The following is a 17,216-nucleotide window of genomic DNA, read 5'->3' as shown; positions in this document are numbered from 1 at the left end:
GTCTTTATCTTACTAGATTTTAAGTATTAGGGCACTTAAAACTTACAAATAAATTTAATGTTTTTTTATGAACCTTGTCAAACTTCAAGGTACTGAAAATTATGTTAATCTGATGTTAATAATCTAAGGAGAATTTTCATTAAGAATTGGTGGCTGTCAATTTTCACTTAGGTATTTAAGAACTGCTTTAAAGTAAATCATATTCTTCTTTACATTTGAATTTTATTATTAATATAGGTCATTAAAGAAACTTTTTTTTAAACCTAGAATGCATTAAAATTGGCTAATGATGAAATAGTAGCTGAATACCTTAAAACAAGTGATCGGTGTTTGGCGTGGCTGGCCTACATACATCTTACGGAATTCAGCATTCTCCCTCCAAAATTTTATGATCCATGTAATGCTAATCCTTCAAGAATTGTTAACACAGAACCATTTATAATGCCATGGCAAGCAGTTCAAGATGTAAAGACTAATCCAGACTTATTATTAGCAGTTTTTGAAGGTGAGTATACATGTTTACCAATTATAACATCAACCGTCAGAAATAATAATATTAATATTTAGAATTATACTTATTGTGATTCTTTATAATTAAGTGCAATAAATGCTATTTATTACAAGTAAGAGTTTCATAGTTTATTATGTAAGTGCTTTAAAAAGAATTGATTCAGATAATATGGGTACTGTCATCTATGAAAACCCAGTTACTTTATATAGTTTATGTGGTTATGAGAGGAAGGCTTTTTAAATATGTTACATTAAAAGACATATTGACATTTGTTCTCAAAATGCTTGCTCTCACTTTGAATTCTGTCATTCTTGTGACTTTCTCAAGCAGTATAGGAAATCATCTTTTTCTGCTGCTGTGGCTACTTCAATGTCCTGAATCAGTTCAAAATGTTTACCTTTCATGGTCATTTTCCCTTTGGTGAATAGCTAGTGTATGATATCAGATCTGGTGGAAAAGGTGGACAAGGACATGTCATAGTGCTTTACAAACATGCCTTTCCATTGGATGGCACTCAGTGTCAGCATTTGTTACTTTTTAAAAAAAAAAAAAAAATTGCTGTTAAAGACATGTGAAAGACTTCCAGAACTGCTTCAGAAGATGGCAGGAACTATTAAGTATGTTCAAAGTAAAAGGGAGCATTTTGAGGGGAAATAATGACAATGTGTCTTTTTTTTTTTTTTTTTTTTTTTTTTTTTGTCTTTTTCATTTTTATTGGTACTGGGGATCGAACTCACGACCGCCTGCTTGCAAGGCAGGAACTTATGCCGCTGAGCTAAATCCCCAGCCCCCGACAATGTGACTTTTTAAATTTAAATATTTACCCTATAGTTTGATCATCCCTGTATTGATTAAGAATATTAATATTATAGATTATATGATTTGGTGAGTTGATGAAATCAAAACCAGGTACTTTTGATTAGCACTCCATTAAGATGGAAATTTAACATGCCAGTGATATGGCAATAATTTGTCTCATTAACAGGTGGCTCTGATTTATTTATCTCACTACTAGGAGGCTCTGATTTAATGAAATAAATGAATTTGTTTATTACTGTAATTTTACTTGGTATGAACTCATTCAGATTTGAGCAACTAATTAGATTTGGTCCATTTATAGACTTTTATTAATTTCACTAGTAAAAAGACAAAGTTAGATTAGTTTGTACCATGAGTGGTACAAGCTGCCCAGTGGGGCAGTCATGCACATTCCACTGGTAGTTCAAGCTGACATGAATGTGTTAAAAAGATAGCTCATGTGTTTTGAACAAATTAATATTTTCTCCATCAATAATAATAATGTAGCTGCTGTTGAACACATGAGGTATAAAGCCTGTTTTTTCCTGATTCTTCAACTTGATTAGTATAAACTAGTACAGAATATACTGTAGTAAGAAGATAAGAGCTATACCTTTGTTTGACCTGTTAAACCTGTATGATCAAATAACTGTGTATTCATGTATAGTAAAATTAATGCTACAGAAGAAGCAAAGATCTGTGGTCAAGAAAATTACTTGGTATAAGCCATGATCCTGAAGGGAAGAAGACTTCATAAAACATTGAGTAGGAGTAGATTTTGAAACAGAACTTATGGTGTGAAATAGGGGGCCGCTTCAAAAATGGAAACTCTTGTCTTACATGTATCCATATTTTCTGAGGTCCTGGATAAATTCTGGAAGGTGTTAAGTGCTTAGTAAATAAACTGTTGAATAACCCAGTGAAGAAAAGAAAGGATATTTTTGTTAGAAAAGCTGGACAAAAAGTAACAATGAAAAATACATGCAGTGAATTTGAAGAAGGGACAGTCCTTAATCAAAAGAAGAATTCTGGAGGAAAGATAGACTCTAACAAATGATAGTGGGAAAAATGACTATCCATGTGCAGAAGGTTGAATCTACACCTATAATCTCTTACCATGTACTAAATGAAAATCAAAATGGATCAAAGATCTAACTATTAAAATATATTTAATCTATTGGAGAATAACTAGGTAAAACTTGAAAATGTAGGCATTGGTGAGGACTTTCTGAATAGAGTCCCAGTTACAAAAGAATGCAGCTTGAGACTATATGTTAAGTATAATGTTAATCTGACACACAAGCTTAAATATCACATGGTTTCTCTTACATGAGAAACCCAAAGTGTAAATAAAGAAGAAAATATAAGATAGATTCCCCCTCACCCTGCCCTTGGGAGGGAGGATAGAGGAAGAGGAGTGGAAGGATACATAAAAAGAATTACAAAGAATGGCTGTCACCAAGAAATTACCAGTAACAAATGCTGATGGGACTGTGAGGAAAAAGGAACCCGTCTCCATTGTTAGTAGAAATGTAGACTTGTGAAACCACTGTGGAAATCAGTGTGGAGATTTTCCTCAGAAAACTAGGATTAGAAGTCCCACTTGACCCAGCTATTCCCCTTATGGGTATTTTCCCAGAAGGATTAAAAACATACCACAGCAATATATGTGTACTTATGTTTATAGCAACACAATTTGTAATAGCTAAATCTTGGAAACAACTCAAATGCCCATATTGAAGAATAGATAAAAAAAGATGTAGTATTCTATAAAGAAGAATAAACTTAAGATTTTTATGTAATGTGTAAATGGACGCTACCAACCATATTCTTAAGTGAAATGAATCAGACTCGTGTGAAAACATATTTTCTCCCTTGTGTAAGAAACTTAAAGATTGAGGTTCAGTAGGTGTCACAGATGATGTGAAAGGCAATGAACTTGCTCAAAAAGAAAGAACAACTGGGTTGGAGAAAAAAGAAAAGGAAAAGAAAAAATATGTATATATATGCACTCAAGATAATTAAGATAATTTACTATTGATCTTACTAGTTCAGGGAAAGAAACTGTGATTGCTTAAATTGTTCAATCTGTTTTGCATGCCTGTGTCTTGTAACCTGAGCAACTATTTTAAAGATAACAATATGCAATATAATGACTATAGTTAGTTTCCTATCAGCTTGTTTTGAAATCCTATATTTGTTCTGCTGTTTTGTTTTTATTGTTTTGTTTTCTTTTAATCTCTTGAAGATAAAAAAAGTAGAATATGCAACTTAAAAAATTAGAATGTGTTACGTATGTGTATTAGCTCCTCACAGTATATTTAATTATTATGTGTTGTGAGCATGCAGCAGAAGTTTTAAAAGGTGACAGTTCTGTGTTAGATATTAGGATTAGGCTTGGTAAGTGAAATGAGATTTTCAAGAACTTTGAAAGTGTAATAGATTTGAATGGCAGTAGAAGTTCTTTAAGAGAAAGAGAGAATGTGCTTGAAGAGAAATTTTAGCACAAATTCTGACCAACCAGACACTAGTAGCAGTTCCTGAAACATAAGAAAAGTGACCTGGGAAGGAGTTTTGATAGGACACTTAAGTTCAAAACATTGTGTAGTAGTATTTGAATGATAGTTATCCAAGTAGAAATGATTGTTTACACATGGAAATAAATTTGATCTGAAGTGGGCAATTATGGTTAGGTAAATGGATTTCACAGTTAACATAGAACTTACTATATTACAAAATACTTTACAGTTTTTAATGTGCTTCTAAAGTAAATTATTCAGTGCAGATCAAACATCCCTAACTTGGTCAAAATCTGAAATGCTCCAACTCTGAAACTTTCTAAACATCATGGTGCCACATGTAAATTTTAACACCTGACTTCACGTGATGAGGCCATAGTCAAAATGCAGGTACACTACAAATACTATACAAAATTATTTTTTACGTAAGTATAAATTGTAAGTGAAACATAAATTTCGTGTTTTAACTTGGGTCGCATCCTCAAGCTATTTCACTTTATGTATGCAGATATTTTATAATCTGAAATACTTTTGATCCTAAGAGATACTAAACCTGTATCTGAAGCTATGAGATTTTTTAGAGGAAATGAGATTTAAGAGGTTAGTGTGAAGTCAGTGAATAAAATCAAGAATATAAATCTTTTAAAAGAAGCAAAAAGAAATTAAAAAGAGGAAAATAGGTCACGAGCAAATCAAATACAACGAGAGAAGATAACAATAAGCTTGTTAGGTAGGAATTCTTGTAAGTAAACTTGAAGAGCTCAATTTTAGAATGATTACATAACTACAAAAGTGGAAGTCATGCTTCTGTTGGGGAATGAGGAAGTGGTGGAAATAACAATATTGTACCCTTCTATTAGAAGCCTTCGTAAGATCAGGAAAAGATGTGTTTCGAAGCAGTTAAAGAAAAATCTAGTTTACGGGGAGACATTTAAATGGATATAGAACAACAAAGAAAGACCTCCTTGCAGTGATCAAGGAAAGATGAAAATATAATTCATTCTATGATTCTGCTTTTGAGATGAGTCTTAAGAAGTTTAAATGAAAATATTGGTAGATGTGAGAGCTTGTGTGGGATGGTTCTGTTCTTATCAGGAAAAGTAAAAATTGGTTGAATTTCAGGAGCCTGGATATATCTAAAATACTTCAATGGATAAAAGTCAGGAGTTAGTAAAGATGAAAAATAAAATGGGCAAGCAAAGGAATGGGACATTTTTCTCTCATTGGTCTCTTAAAGTTAAAATAATACAGACATATAATTCTTTTTATGTTTGACTTGTGTGATTTTTGGTAGATGCAGTGAAAGCTTGTACAGATGAAAACCTTACCACTGAGGAAAAAGTAGAGGTCTGTCTTCCACTTTACACAAACATGATCGCCCTGCACCAGCTTCTAGAGAGGTAAAACCTAATTGACAAGCAGCTAAAACTTGGTTAAAATTGATCTTTTCATGTATTTAGCCTTTTTTTTGTTGTTTTTTGTTTTTGTTTTTCTTGTTAAGATATGAGTCTGCAGTGGAGCTTTGCAAATGTTTATTAAAATCATGTCCCATGAACTGCCAGATACTGGAAGCTCTTGTTGCTTTATATGTGCAAACAAATCAGCATGATAAAGCTGGAGCAGTGTGGCTTACTGCATTTGAAAAAAATCCTCAGAATGCAGAAGTTTTTTATCATATGTGCAAATACTTCATCTTGCAGGTAAAAAAATGTCTTAAATATATAAAATAAAATTCTTAAATATGGTATTTCTATATTTGTTTTATTAACAGCCTTTGGAGGAATCATTTCCTAGTACTTTTGCCCTTTGTAAGTTTTGTTAGGTATTCTTTTATAGTTTTACCGTTGTGCTTATTACAGTGCTTTGTAATTTTATTTATAGCTGCTTTATATACTACAGTAAAAATTCCTTTAGAGCAAAAGACTTATCACAGTGCCAAACATGTGATAACTGCTCAATGGGTAACTGGTGAATAGAACTGGAACCTGTGATAGTATTGGCTATTAAACTCTTTAATGTTGAGTTGAAATTAATTCAGAGATTAAAAACTTATAGTTTTGAGTGTCCCAAACTTATATCTACTTTCTCTTCTACCTATCCAGGAAACTTAAATCTCATCAATGATTTGTAAAAGCCCTTTTCCTACATTGAATCATTTTAATTATATAAACATTGTAACCTTGATATATATCCCCCTCTTTGTTAAATAGAATCGAGGTGATAATCTTCTTCCATTTTTGCGGAAATTTATTGCATCCTTCTTTAAACCTGGGTTTGAGAAATACAGTAATTTGGATCTGTTTCGGTAAGTTATTATAGGACTGTTGATGTGTAGAGGAATGAGAAAAAAACATAACTCGTTGGAAAGATAAATTATTTAGTTTACCAATTACATTTTACCCATGAGTAGAGTCTTTATGAGGGCTGTAGAATGAATAATAATAAAAAAATGGAGACAAGATGTAAAGTACTTCTATATTCTTTGGATTAAAGGCACTCTTCAAAGTAAGGCTTATTGTAATTCATTTTACTTTGTTAATGTTAGTTTTAGCACTGTAGGAACTGGTTACTGTATACTGGACAGCCTCATTGATTTTCGAAAAAATATTAATTAAATTTGATTGGTAATCTAAAGCAGGTTTAAATAACATGCCTTTTCTTCCCTGTTAAATTCTAAAGAGAGCTACTCTGGCCTACAAAAAGCTAAGAGGTTCTTGAGAATTTTTTCTTAACTGTCAGTTTCTCAGTAGAGCACATAGAGTTTGGTATTTACTGTGTTTGCTTTGCTGAGAGTTCTTGTTCCAACATTTGGCGAGAAAGTTTTTGAAATTCTCTTCCTTTCCTCTTCTCTGTGTAGGGGTCAGCAAATTTTTCTGTATAGCCAGAAAGTTAATATTTTAAACTTGCAGGCCATAAGTTGTATTACTGGTGTTCGGATACACTGTTGTAGTTAAAAAGCAGCACCAGGTAATATGTAAATGAATGGGCTAGGTTGCAGTAAAACTTTCTTATAAAAATAGATATAACTTGCTAATTCTGAATAGTATCAGAAAGAAAATATTTTACCATGATTTCCTTTATTACTCCATATTACGAAGAACTGAGAAAAAGAAAACCTAAGCTGAATTTCTTCTAAAAATTTCTTATGGAATATACTTTTCAATAAACTAAAAGAAGCTAGCTGTGTAACTATCTTAAATATCTTATGTATACTACATACATATTTCTTTCTTTTTTCTTTTTCCTCATTTCCCCTCCCCCATCAGTTTGTCTTTTCTTTTGAAAAGTTTCTCTCCAGTTTACGATATCTGTTGTACATTTTGGATCTTGTTTATTCACTGAATTTCTCACATTAGTGAGACAAAACGATGTTTACACACATGGGTCTGATTTATTTCACTTATGAATATGGTTCTTCTGGAATATACTAATGAATAAAAACCTTAATTTAAAAAAAAACACCTTAATTTTATATTTGAAAGTAATGCTCACAGATACTTTTGTTTTCTTAGGTTCTACTGTTTTCTTCACACCTTACCCCACAATAGCTATGTTATTTAAAACCAGATCTTAAAAAGTAATTCATTGATTTTAAAGTTAAGTGGTTCATCTGATCTAGAAGTTTTTCTGAACCTGGCACTTTTATTAGCAATTTTAAGATTTGAGGTTACTGCTCTTCCTTCACTTGAGTCTTTACATCTATACTCTTACGTTAATCAGTTTATTGACTGATTTTAGGCATCGTGCCTGAAATTCTGATCTGCTGTATCCAGATGAATATTTTACAGATAACTGTAAAAATAATGTTAAATTAAAATTATTTTCTATTAAAATTAATAGAAAAAAATTAAACTGTTCTATCAGGAATTTAAAGATTATTTACTTTATCCATATCCTATTTCACCACTGTTTAAATTAGGTTGCTCGGGGCTGAGGATTTTGCTCAGCAGCATAAGTGCCTGCCTTGTAAGCAAGCAGTCATGAGTTCGATCTCCGGTACCCATAAAAAGGAAAAAGACAAAAAAAAAAAAAAAAATAGATTGCTCAACTTTAGGCAGAAGACTAATTCAAGGCTAAATAAACCAAACTTCATAGAGTTTATAGACTTAGTGGTGTGGTTTTCCCTTGGGGCATAAAGGTAATTAATTGGTTTAGCTTAAAAGAAGATCTGCCAGTTTCTGTGTTGGTAACTAATCAAAGATCTTCAGGTCTTTTTTTTTTTTTTTTTGGTTCTGAGAATCCAATTCACCATCTCGCACTTGCCAGGCAAGTGCTTATGCCACTGAGCCTACCCTACCCAAGATCCTCAGATCTTTTTGATATCAGTTTAATTAAGCAAAATAACAAGATCAGTAAAAATTTGAAAATAAGTTAATTCCAAATCTCATTACAAAGTCGTTTTGGGAAATAGCCCAATTCATAATTAACCAAGAGTTAGACAAAAAACATCTAGTGCTTAGTTTACATAGGCGGTCTGAAGTCCTTGTATGCACAAAGATGGTGCATTAAATTTACAGTCTTTTTCTTTTTTGAATAAGATATTAAGAAAATGGTAGTAGAGGAAATAATTTTTGACGTTGCCATACCTTATTTACACATACATATTTTTAAGATTTATAATATTACCAGAGTTGACTAATAGAAATCAGTGCTCTTAATAGGTTCAAAATAACTTTTTAAGTTCACTGAATAGAAATTGTAAAGAAAAGTGCTTAGCACTATAAGATTTACCTGGCATAAATTCTTTCAACTCCTTTTTATGTAACATTTAATATAAAGATAACAGGCTGAAAAGAATAGAGCAGGTAATTTTTATGTGTTTCAGATTAATCTGAAGATTAAGAAGATAGCTAGAAAAGTTAATGTGCAGATTTCACATGTGAAGTTATAGTAGGAATGGTTTGCATTGATTAGGTTTGAAGTTGGTTCTTCTTAGTGTATGTGCTGCCTGAAGCTAGGATTGAAGTTAGTTCTTTTGAGCTGCCTCGGTTTTCAGTTGAGGAAACTAAAATCCTTAGACGTGGCTGACACATGGTAATGTAGTTCCAGTAGTTACAATGAAGTAAGAATTATAACCTGACGTTTTAAGATGTGTCTTGTTTCTTGTGTCCAGCACCATCACCACCCTGCAGATACGTCTAATCCATTAAAAACTTGGTCTCTTGAAATCATTTTAGAATCTAATATAAATGATTGCACTGTATTGCCATTTTTTAGGTCAGTTCATTTTCTTTAAAAACTTCGTTTTGTTTTGTTTTTTGTATTTTTGAAATAGGATTTCACTGTTCAGCTCAGGCTGGCCTTGAATTCACTTGTAGCCTCCAATGGTCTCAAACTCTTCAGCAGTCCTCCTGCCTCAGCCTCAGCCTCCTGACTGCTGGGATTACAGGCATGCACCACCATACCTGGCAAAAAGCATTATTTTTAAAGATGCTGATGTACATACAGAGTCATACATTGGGAAGAAGTTAAATAAATTTCTTTACTAATTTACTTCTGAGGGTCTTTAATATTTATTGTGACTTTTCAAAGGGGGCATAACTTGCAGTATCTCCCAACTTTAATTGATCATAAATCTCATTTGACAACTCTCATGGGAGCCAGTATGTAATTAGATGGTATTTTGATATCATGTCTGAAATTAATCTACATTGGTGTATGTGTGACAGAAAGATTACTTTTAGATTACTCTCAGATATATTATAAACCTTAAAGGATTTTTCTTCTGAAGAAACCAGATTTTTCTAGGAAATTTTTATATTTGGTAGTCTTATTTCTTTAATATTTCTTAAGTTTAATTAGATACTTAGAATGGCTTAATTTTGGAGATAGAATAAAAATCATTCTAGGTGGAGAATTATGCAGTTATAAAAAAAATTCTGAGTAAGTGTATGATCCTAGAGATGTGACTAAAGAGAAACTGCACACATGAGAAAGCATAGTTTCATTTCTTTATAAAAATATTTTAATTTAGCTGAAACAGGATTTTTAAAAAGCACTTGTAATCCACATGTATATAGGCATAATTTCTAACAATATTTGTGTCCCCCCTACCAGGTATCTCCTAAATATTCCAGGACCTCTTGACATTCCAGCCCATTTATGTAAAGAGAATTTTGATGATGACATGTTTAACCACCAAGTTCCTTATTTGTGGCTGATATACTGGTAAGATTTTACCTGCTGTGGAGAGAATGTTGTATACTAAGCCCGCATGTGCTATTTACTATGAACTGGTATAAGGTTAAACTTCATGATGAGGAACAAAGTTATGATCTAGATGTATTTCACCCAACCTTATGCCATGTTAAAATTAACCTGTTAAGGTTATTGAATCAGATTTGGAGAGATGCTAAAAAAAAAATTTAAAAAAAGATTCCATTGTAATGATGTCTAAAATGTTTAAAATGCACTTGCCATTCACACATACATTTCCTTCTTGTACAGCCTTTGTCATCCACTTCAATCAAGTATTAAGGACACAGTAGAAGCATATGAAGCAGCTTTGGGAGTAGCAATGCAATCTGATATAGTACAGAAGATTTGGATGGAGTAAGTTTAGTTCCTCTTAAGAATGGGATTTTGAAGATGGGGGAAAGGATGGTTGGCTATTTTGCTGAATTACTGGCTTAATTATATTTTTCTTTTGGCAGTTATCTTGTCTTTGCCAATAATCGAGCTGCTGGATCCAGAAACAAAGTTCAAGAATTCAAATTTTTTACAGATTTAGTGAATAGATGTTTGGTTACAGTTCCTGCCCGATACCCCATTCCTTTTAGCAGTGCTGATTACTGGTCCAACTATGAATTTCATAATAGGGTAAGAACTTAAAACTTTTCTTTCTTTAGAATATTTGTGCAAAATGAACGTTTTTAAAAAGACAGCACACCTATTTTGTATCAATAGAGTTTTTCCTAGGACCGCTTTACTAGCATTCACTATTCTTGACTGTGATTCTTGTCTCTTCAAAGTCTAGGAATAGTGCCCTAAAGACTCAAGATAAAAGTGTCATATGTTATATTGAAGGAAATTTAACATTGAAGCAAAACTGAAGGGATGTTAACGTTTAATACATATTAAGGAGAAAGAAACAAAGGATTCTATGGTGATGAAATCTGTAATGTTTTGCATGATTAGTTGGAAATTTTACTGAACTAAAAAAAGAATCTCAAAACTTGAATAAATAAAAATGGGCTAATACATTGTAGTTACATTTTTGTTAACATTTTTGTCAAGCAAAATACCACTCTCACAGAGCATTAAAAAACCTGAAATCTGGTGATATTTAAACTTTTAAGAGTAGAATATGATTAAAGTATTTATAAAAGTGTGTCATATAGGTAATCAAGCAAAGGGTTTTTTTGTTTGTTTGTTTTGTTTTTTTCAGAGACACCATAAGCCAAAAAGTTTCTGTTAAAGCTCAATGTAGGCACCTTTTTTTTTTGGTGGGGTGGTTTTGTTGCTAATCAGGATAACCAATTATTATGCTTTGTACTTCTATGCCATTCTTTATCCCAGGATCTCAAACCACTTTATGGACATTAAGTCATTTACACACGGGCATTCCATGAGCAAGATGTGGCAGGTATTATTAACCCTATGACTTGCCCAGACACACAGCAAGTAAAGGTAGACTCAGGAATGGAAACCGGGACTCCTGGCTTCTTGTCAGTGTTCTGTCCTTGGCTCTCATTAATAGATCATATTTCCTAATTCATATTTGGAAAGTCATTAATATAATTAATGGCAAGAACTATAAAAGCATCATACATTATTATAAACTTTTACATTCATATCTTAAAAGATCATTTTGGTTTTCTCATTAAAACACATGGGTAATTGAATTTCACATTTTGGTTGCATTCATTTTTCCCCCCTCGACCTTTACAGGTTATTTTCTTTTATTTGAGCTGTGTTCCAAAGACCCAGCATTCCAAAACCTTGGAACGGTTTTGCTCAATTATGCCTACTAATTCTGGACTTGCACTGAGGTAAGGAAAAACGAATCCTATCGGGCTTCCTCCTCTCAGCTCAATAATGTAGGGTCTTCATATAAAATTATTCTCAAAAACTTAATAAAACTGTGTGCTTCCACTGTTGTTTCATGGATATACACTAATTTCAGAGGTGTTAAGCCAAGTTACTATTTATACAAAATCCTCTGTTAAAATCTAGTCACTTTAGAAAACTGTAGGTTATAAGGCAGCAAATGATTCAAGTAAAGTTTATCTGTGTTTCACAAACACACACATACCTCTATTACTGTTTTGTTTTGTTTGTTTTTTGTACTGAAAATCGAACTCATGACCTTGTGCTTGCCAGCTAGGCACTTAGGCCATTAAGCTAAATCCTTTGGCCATACCTGTGTTACTTAAAGAGGGATTTTGTTTTGTTTTGTTTTTGTTTGCTTGCTTGTTTTTAAGACAGGGTCTTGCTCTGTAGTTTTGGCTGACCTGAAACTCACTTTGTAGTCCCGGCTGTCCTCAAACTTGCAGAGATCCTCCTGCCTCAGCTTGCAAAGTGCTGGGGTTACAGATGTGCACCACCATGCTGAGCAGAACTTTTGTGTTTTTATAGTCAGTTGCTGTCAAATATTAGTATGCATTAGAATCTCCTAGGATGCTCATTTAAAATGTCAATTCCTAAATTTGGGCTCTCCATCCACATTTGAGAAGCACTGAGCTAGGGATTTTTCTACATTCAGTTAGAATAAAGTCATTTCTGAGCATTTCTTTGTGGTTCTCTGCTCTGAAAGAGTAAACATGTTTTCACTCTCAAGAACTTTTTTAATTCAAAAAGGTACATTAACTCCCTATCCTTTTTTGGCTTCTGCTTGTATACTCATTCCCACTGCAATCATAAGTTACATCTTAAGATTGTGTTTATTTTACAGTTTGTAAGATAATCATAGTGTTTTATAATTAAATTTTTTAGTAAGCATTTTAACATATAGAAGCTAATTACCAAAATATGAATTCTGTGCCATCATTATCTTTGATGAAATATGAAATAGAAAGGATGATTTTATTTTAATTTGTGTGTGTGTGTGTGTCTCTTTTTGAGACAGGGTTTCTCTCCCTATGCAGTTCAGGCTGGCCTTGGGCTCACTTTGTAGTCCAGGCTGGTCTTGAACTTGCAATGATTCCCTTGCTGCAGCCTCCCAAGTGCTGGGATTACAGGCATGCGCCACCACACCTGGCTCTATTTTAACTAATTTCTAGTGTGATAAGCATTTTAGAACATAGATAGTTTGTTGGTGTTGTTGATAAATCCCACTCTTTTTTTTTTTTTTTTTTGGTCTTTTTCCTTTTTATCGGTACCGGGGATCGAACTCACGACTGCCTGCTTACAAGGCAGGTGCTTATGCCACTGAACTAAATCCCCAGCCCCGATAAATCCCACTCTTGTGTTTTGGTACTTACTTCTTTGTGGTTATCCCTGTTCTTTTTTTCACAGAACAGAGAATCTAGTAATTAATCACTATTTTTACATTTTAGTTTGAGAAACACTCAAGATAGAGCATGAAATACTTTGGTGTCCTAAAAATGTGAGAAAATTGCATTAATGTGTCATTACTTCAGAAACATTTGAGTTTTAGTGGAGTGTTAATTTGCAAAGAATACTTTTCATTTTCTGTAGGAATAGATGGGCCTTATTTTAGTTTATTGAAGTTAAGCACAGACTGGACTTCCTGAAACTTTACACATTCCTGTCACAGTGTACTTCTCATAAAAGGCATTCTACAGATGTTTGCTGAATAGTCTTCATAGACTTTAACTGAGTGAACTGTATAACTCAGAGAGCACATTTGGGGTTTCCTACGCTTGAAATGCTTTGTTTATTTTCCTGAATGTACTTTACAGGCTACTTCAACATGAATGGGAAGAAAGCAATGTTCAGATTCTGAAACTTCAAGCCAAGATGTTTACATATAATATCCCAACATGCCTGGCCACCTGGAAAATGTAATGCAACAATCATATACCTGTTTTTGTAGCTATTGGTTTTATTTATAAAGTTTGTTCCAGACAGGTAAATCTGAAATAACATCTATTTTTCCCTCCCTGGATAGATCTAATTTTGATTTGTTTTTGGCACTTAGCTGTAGTTTAATACCCAGACTGAGTGCTCATGAATGATTACCTGAAAAACAAAAGACAATAGATTTTTAATTTTCCTTAAAGAAGAACATTTAGATAATAATACTGTTATCAAACAAATAAACCTATTATAGATCATCTTAAGACGATCATTTTAATAATGTGGGCTTTGCCCCCGTTTTGTCTTGGTATCAACTTTATTTTAACAGTGATAGTGCTAGGTATTTTTCATGAGTGATTCTGAGTGAATCTTCCCCCTTTCCCCACAAACACTCGTCTGCTTTCTTGTAAAGTTGATAAAAATTGTTGAATTTTTTCTTTTCACTATAGGTTACCCTCCTTGGAAGTTTAGCCTGTTACTTTCAGGAAGTTTTATACTCAGATTCCCACAGTCAGTATTCTGCCAGTGGTCTTTTTTTTTTTTTTCATTTTATTCAAAGATATATAAATTTTTCTTTTCCTTTTCTATATTCCTTTTCCCCCCTTAGAGCCATTGCTGCTGAGATTGTTCTAAAGGGACAAAGAGAGGTAAGCCAAAATTGAATACCAGACGGATCATTTTTTTTCCTATTAGCTACTCTGTCCCTTTTGTTGACTTCTCAGTTTAAAAGGATTAAAGCATAGACGTTAATATTCACGAACTCTAAATGTTTCAGAACTCAAAAACCCAACTCAACCTTTTTGTCTGCAATGTTAGTATATTGTGAAATACCATTTTTTAAATAGATAGGATTTATGAATTTATGAAGATGTTTTTCATAATAATTTCTGATGGAACTGTGTGTGTTATCTTATAGGTCCACCGTTTATATCAGAGAGCCTTACAGAAGTTACCTCTTTGTGCATCACTGTGGAAAGATGTAATGCTTTTTTATCTTTTATTTTATCTTGATGCTTTCCTATAAATTTTCTGCATGTGCCATATCCATTGATGTGGTAATGCTCAGGCTCTAGCCATGTCTTACTTCTGTGCTTCCCTGTCTTTTACAGCAACTCTTGTTTGAAGCATCAGAAGGAGGTAAAACTGATAACCTGAGAAAACTAGTTTCCAAGTGCCAAGAGATTGGAGTCAGCCTAAATGAGCTCTTAAATTTAAACAGTAACAAAACAGAAAGCAAGAATCACTGAACACTGGGTGCAGTCAGTTCTAAGTCCTTATAATAATTGCCAAAATTATTTGAATGATTCTTCAAGATTAGGCTGATCCCTGGCTAAGGTCTGTGTAAGACAGACAAGCATTATTGATTATATCAAGTCCCCTACAATATTCTATCCTCAAACCGGAAGCAATGAACATGATCCTCTCCAATTGGATAAATGAACTTCCTGTTGGGCCTGCTTCTAGGCCCTGCCAGATTCTCATAACATCATGTACGTAAGTATAGCTTCTCAAAGTGACTGACATTTATTTTAATTTTACTTTTTTTTGTTTTTGTTTTTTACTTTCTCCCTTTATGTTCTGTTATTCCTGATTCACTTGACACTCTCTGATGCCTGAGAGATTCTTGTTTGGGATTTAATTTCTAGGGCTGTGTTTACAGTAAAAAAGCAGGCAGTCCCTTTAGTTCTTACTTTTTAAAAATCTTTTGAGATTCTTCATTTCAGGATTTAAAACCTAAGCAGTCCATCTTAAGGAAAGTGTAACTGCCATGGCCTCAAGTCTGCTAGTTGCACTTGAATGTTCTAACAGGGTTGTTTATTGCCCTTTCTACGTTCTGGACTCCTTGCTGAGACTGTTTAACTTGAAGATTAAAGAAACTATTGCAAATGCCAGTGCATCAGAACCTAAGAGTGGTCAAATATTATGTGCAATTTTTTTGTAAAGATATTTTAATTTATAATAAAGTTTAACAGTTTAAAGAACAGTTAATATTTGAACTGCTTTGTATTGAAATACTACTTTGTAGTATTAAAATTGTTTATAAACAAAATATTTTTAATATAAGTTAACTTTTTAAAAAACGTTGCTGTCTTTATTCACTTTTCACACTGGTGGGAAAGGGTTGAAGTTGGAGGTACAGATATTTACCATAATCCACACTCACTACATTTCTATTACCAAAAAAAAAAAAAAGAAAAAAGAAAGAAAAAGTCCTGTGACCTTTTTTAATTTGTGGGGAGAAGAGTCCTCTTTTGAGGTTAGTGAACAGATAAGTTTATGCTACCATTACATTCTTCAGCCTGAAAAACCAGTGTTTAGAAAGTGTCTTTTCTCTGTAGTTTGAATAGTGACATGCTCTCTTACATTAAATATCTGTATGGCCAAATGTAAAGACGACCTTTTGTTTTGTTTTATTCAGTCTATATTTTTTGCACCTCAGCAAAAAAAATCGTTGATGACACACACTGTTACAAATCTGGTCTTAACAGCAGTCTAATTGGCAAAAGAGCATCCCCACAAAATTAACAAGCTGATTTGTACAACTTTACATTTCTGTAATGCTTATTTAAGACAAAACTGTATTTTGAGGTCCTGCCATGTACATATGAGACAATATATATTTGGTTGGCAAGTGCTATTTGGAGGAGTTGAGAATGTATATCTTCATTTAATTAGAAGGAAAATCGGAGGCGTTGGAGGAGGAGGAGTTGAGAATGTAATATCTTCATTTAATTAGAAGGAAAATCAGAGGCATATATGTTTAAAATAAAAGGAATTTCCAGGTATGGTGGTACACACCTATAATTCCAGCACTTGGGAGGCAGAGGCAGGAAGACCACTATGAGTTCGAGGCCAGCTTGTACTGCATATTAAGACCCTGTCTCATACCAAAAAAATAAAATAAATTTAAAAATATAAAAAATAAATTAAGATGGAAGATAGTAATCCCAGAGGAGCATTATTCTTATGCATATAAATATTTAACCTTCAAAAGTTTTCCTCTTTTGGTTATTTGAAAACTTACATGCTTAACAAAACTATTTCCAGTTTGTCTTCTTATAGTTTAACAGTTGTAGCAATAGAAATTTCTTAGTAGTTTTTAGGACACAGTGCTAAGTTTTGAGCTTTTGTTGTACTAATAATTCCATCATCAAGAAATGTACTGGTTTTTTAAAGGGTCCTCTGAATTTTTGTATGGAGAGCTTTATTTCGGCTGTACATGCAACTTGAGAACCTATCCATGCAAGCTGTCACTATACCAACCCCACTTTGCCATTCACGTGTCATGCACCATCATACAGGAGTAAGCTCTGGTTTTTGTTTTTTTGTACTGGGCATCGAACTCAACCTTGCATTTACCAGGCAAGTGCTTATGCTGTTGAGCCAAATCTCTAGCCCCTTTTTTG

The 17,216-nt window shown here is 33.1% G+C and overlaps 1 protein-coding gene across 2 annotated transcripts in view; it reads left to right on the top strand.

Moving 5' to 3' along the window:
- Zfc3h1 (zinc finger C3H1-type containing) overlaps positions 1-15,793 on the top strand; it is a 52,139-nt gene extending 36,346 nt beyond the window's left edge. The window contains exons 24-35 of one of the 2 annotated variants that reach the window (XM_063255144.1): positions 268-505; positions 5,123-5,228; positions 5,330-5,528; positions 6,039-6,133; positions 9,886-9,996; positions 10,276-10,380; positions 10,482-10,647; positions 11,719-11,819; positions 13,692-13,793; positions 14,417-14,456; positions 14,726-14,788; positions 14,919-15,793. In XM_063255144.1, coding sequence (XP_063111214.1) covers positions 268-505; positions 5,123-5,228; positions 5,330-5,528; positions 6,039-6,133; positions 9,886-9,996; positions 10,276-10,380; positions 10,482-10,647; positions 11,719-11,819; positions 13,692-13,793; positions 14,417-14,456; positions 14,726-14,788; positions 14,919-15,056 — 1,464 coding nt within the window. In that variant the 3' untranslated portion in view covers positions 15,057-15,793. Of the gene's footprint in view, positions 1-267; positions 506-5,122; positions 5,229-5,329; positions 5,529-6,038; positions 6,134-9,885; positions 9,997-10,275; positions 10,381-10,481; positions 10,648-10,799; positions 11,415-11,718; positions 11,820-13,691; positions 13,794-14,416; positions 14,457-14,725; positions 14,789-14,918 lie in introns of those variants that run through there. The other variant, XM_063255145.1, reaches the window with a different exon arrangement.
- The last annotated feature ends 1,423 nt before the right edge of the window (positions 15,794-17,216 follow it).

This window comes from Cavia porcellus, unplaced genomic scaffold (assembly GCF_034190915.1).
Source record: "Cavia porcellus strain 051 isolate PalLab524CR breed Dunkin Hartley unplaced genomic scaffold, mCavPor4.1 scaffold_8, whole genome shotgun sequence".
Classification (NCBI taxonomy): Eukaryota; Metazoa; Chordata; class Mammalia; order Rodentia; family Caviidae; genus Cavia; species Cavia porcellus.
The sequence above is the reverse complement of the archived record's forward strand: the minus strand, read 5'-3'. Positions and strand labels throughout refer to the sequence as shown.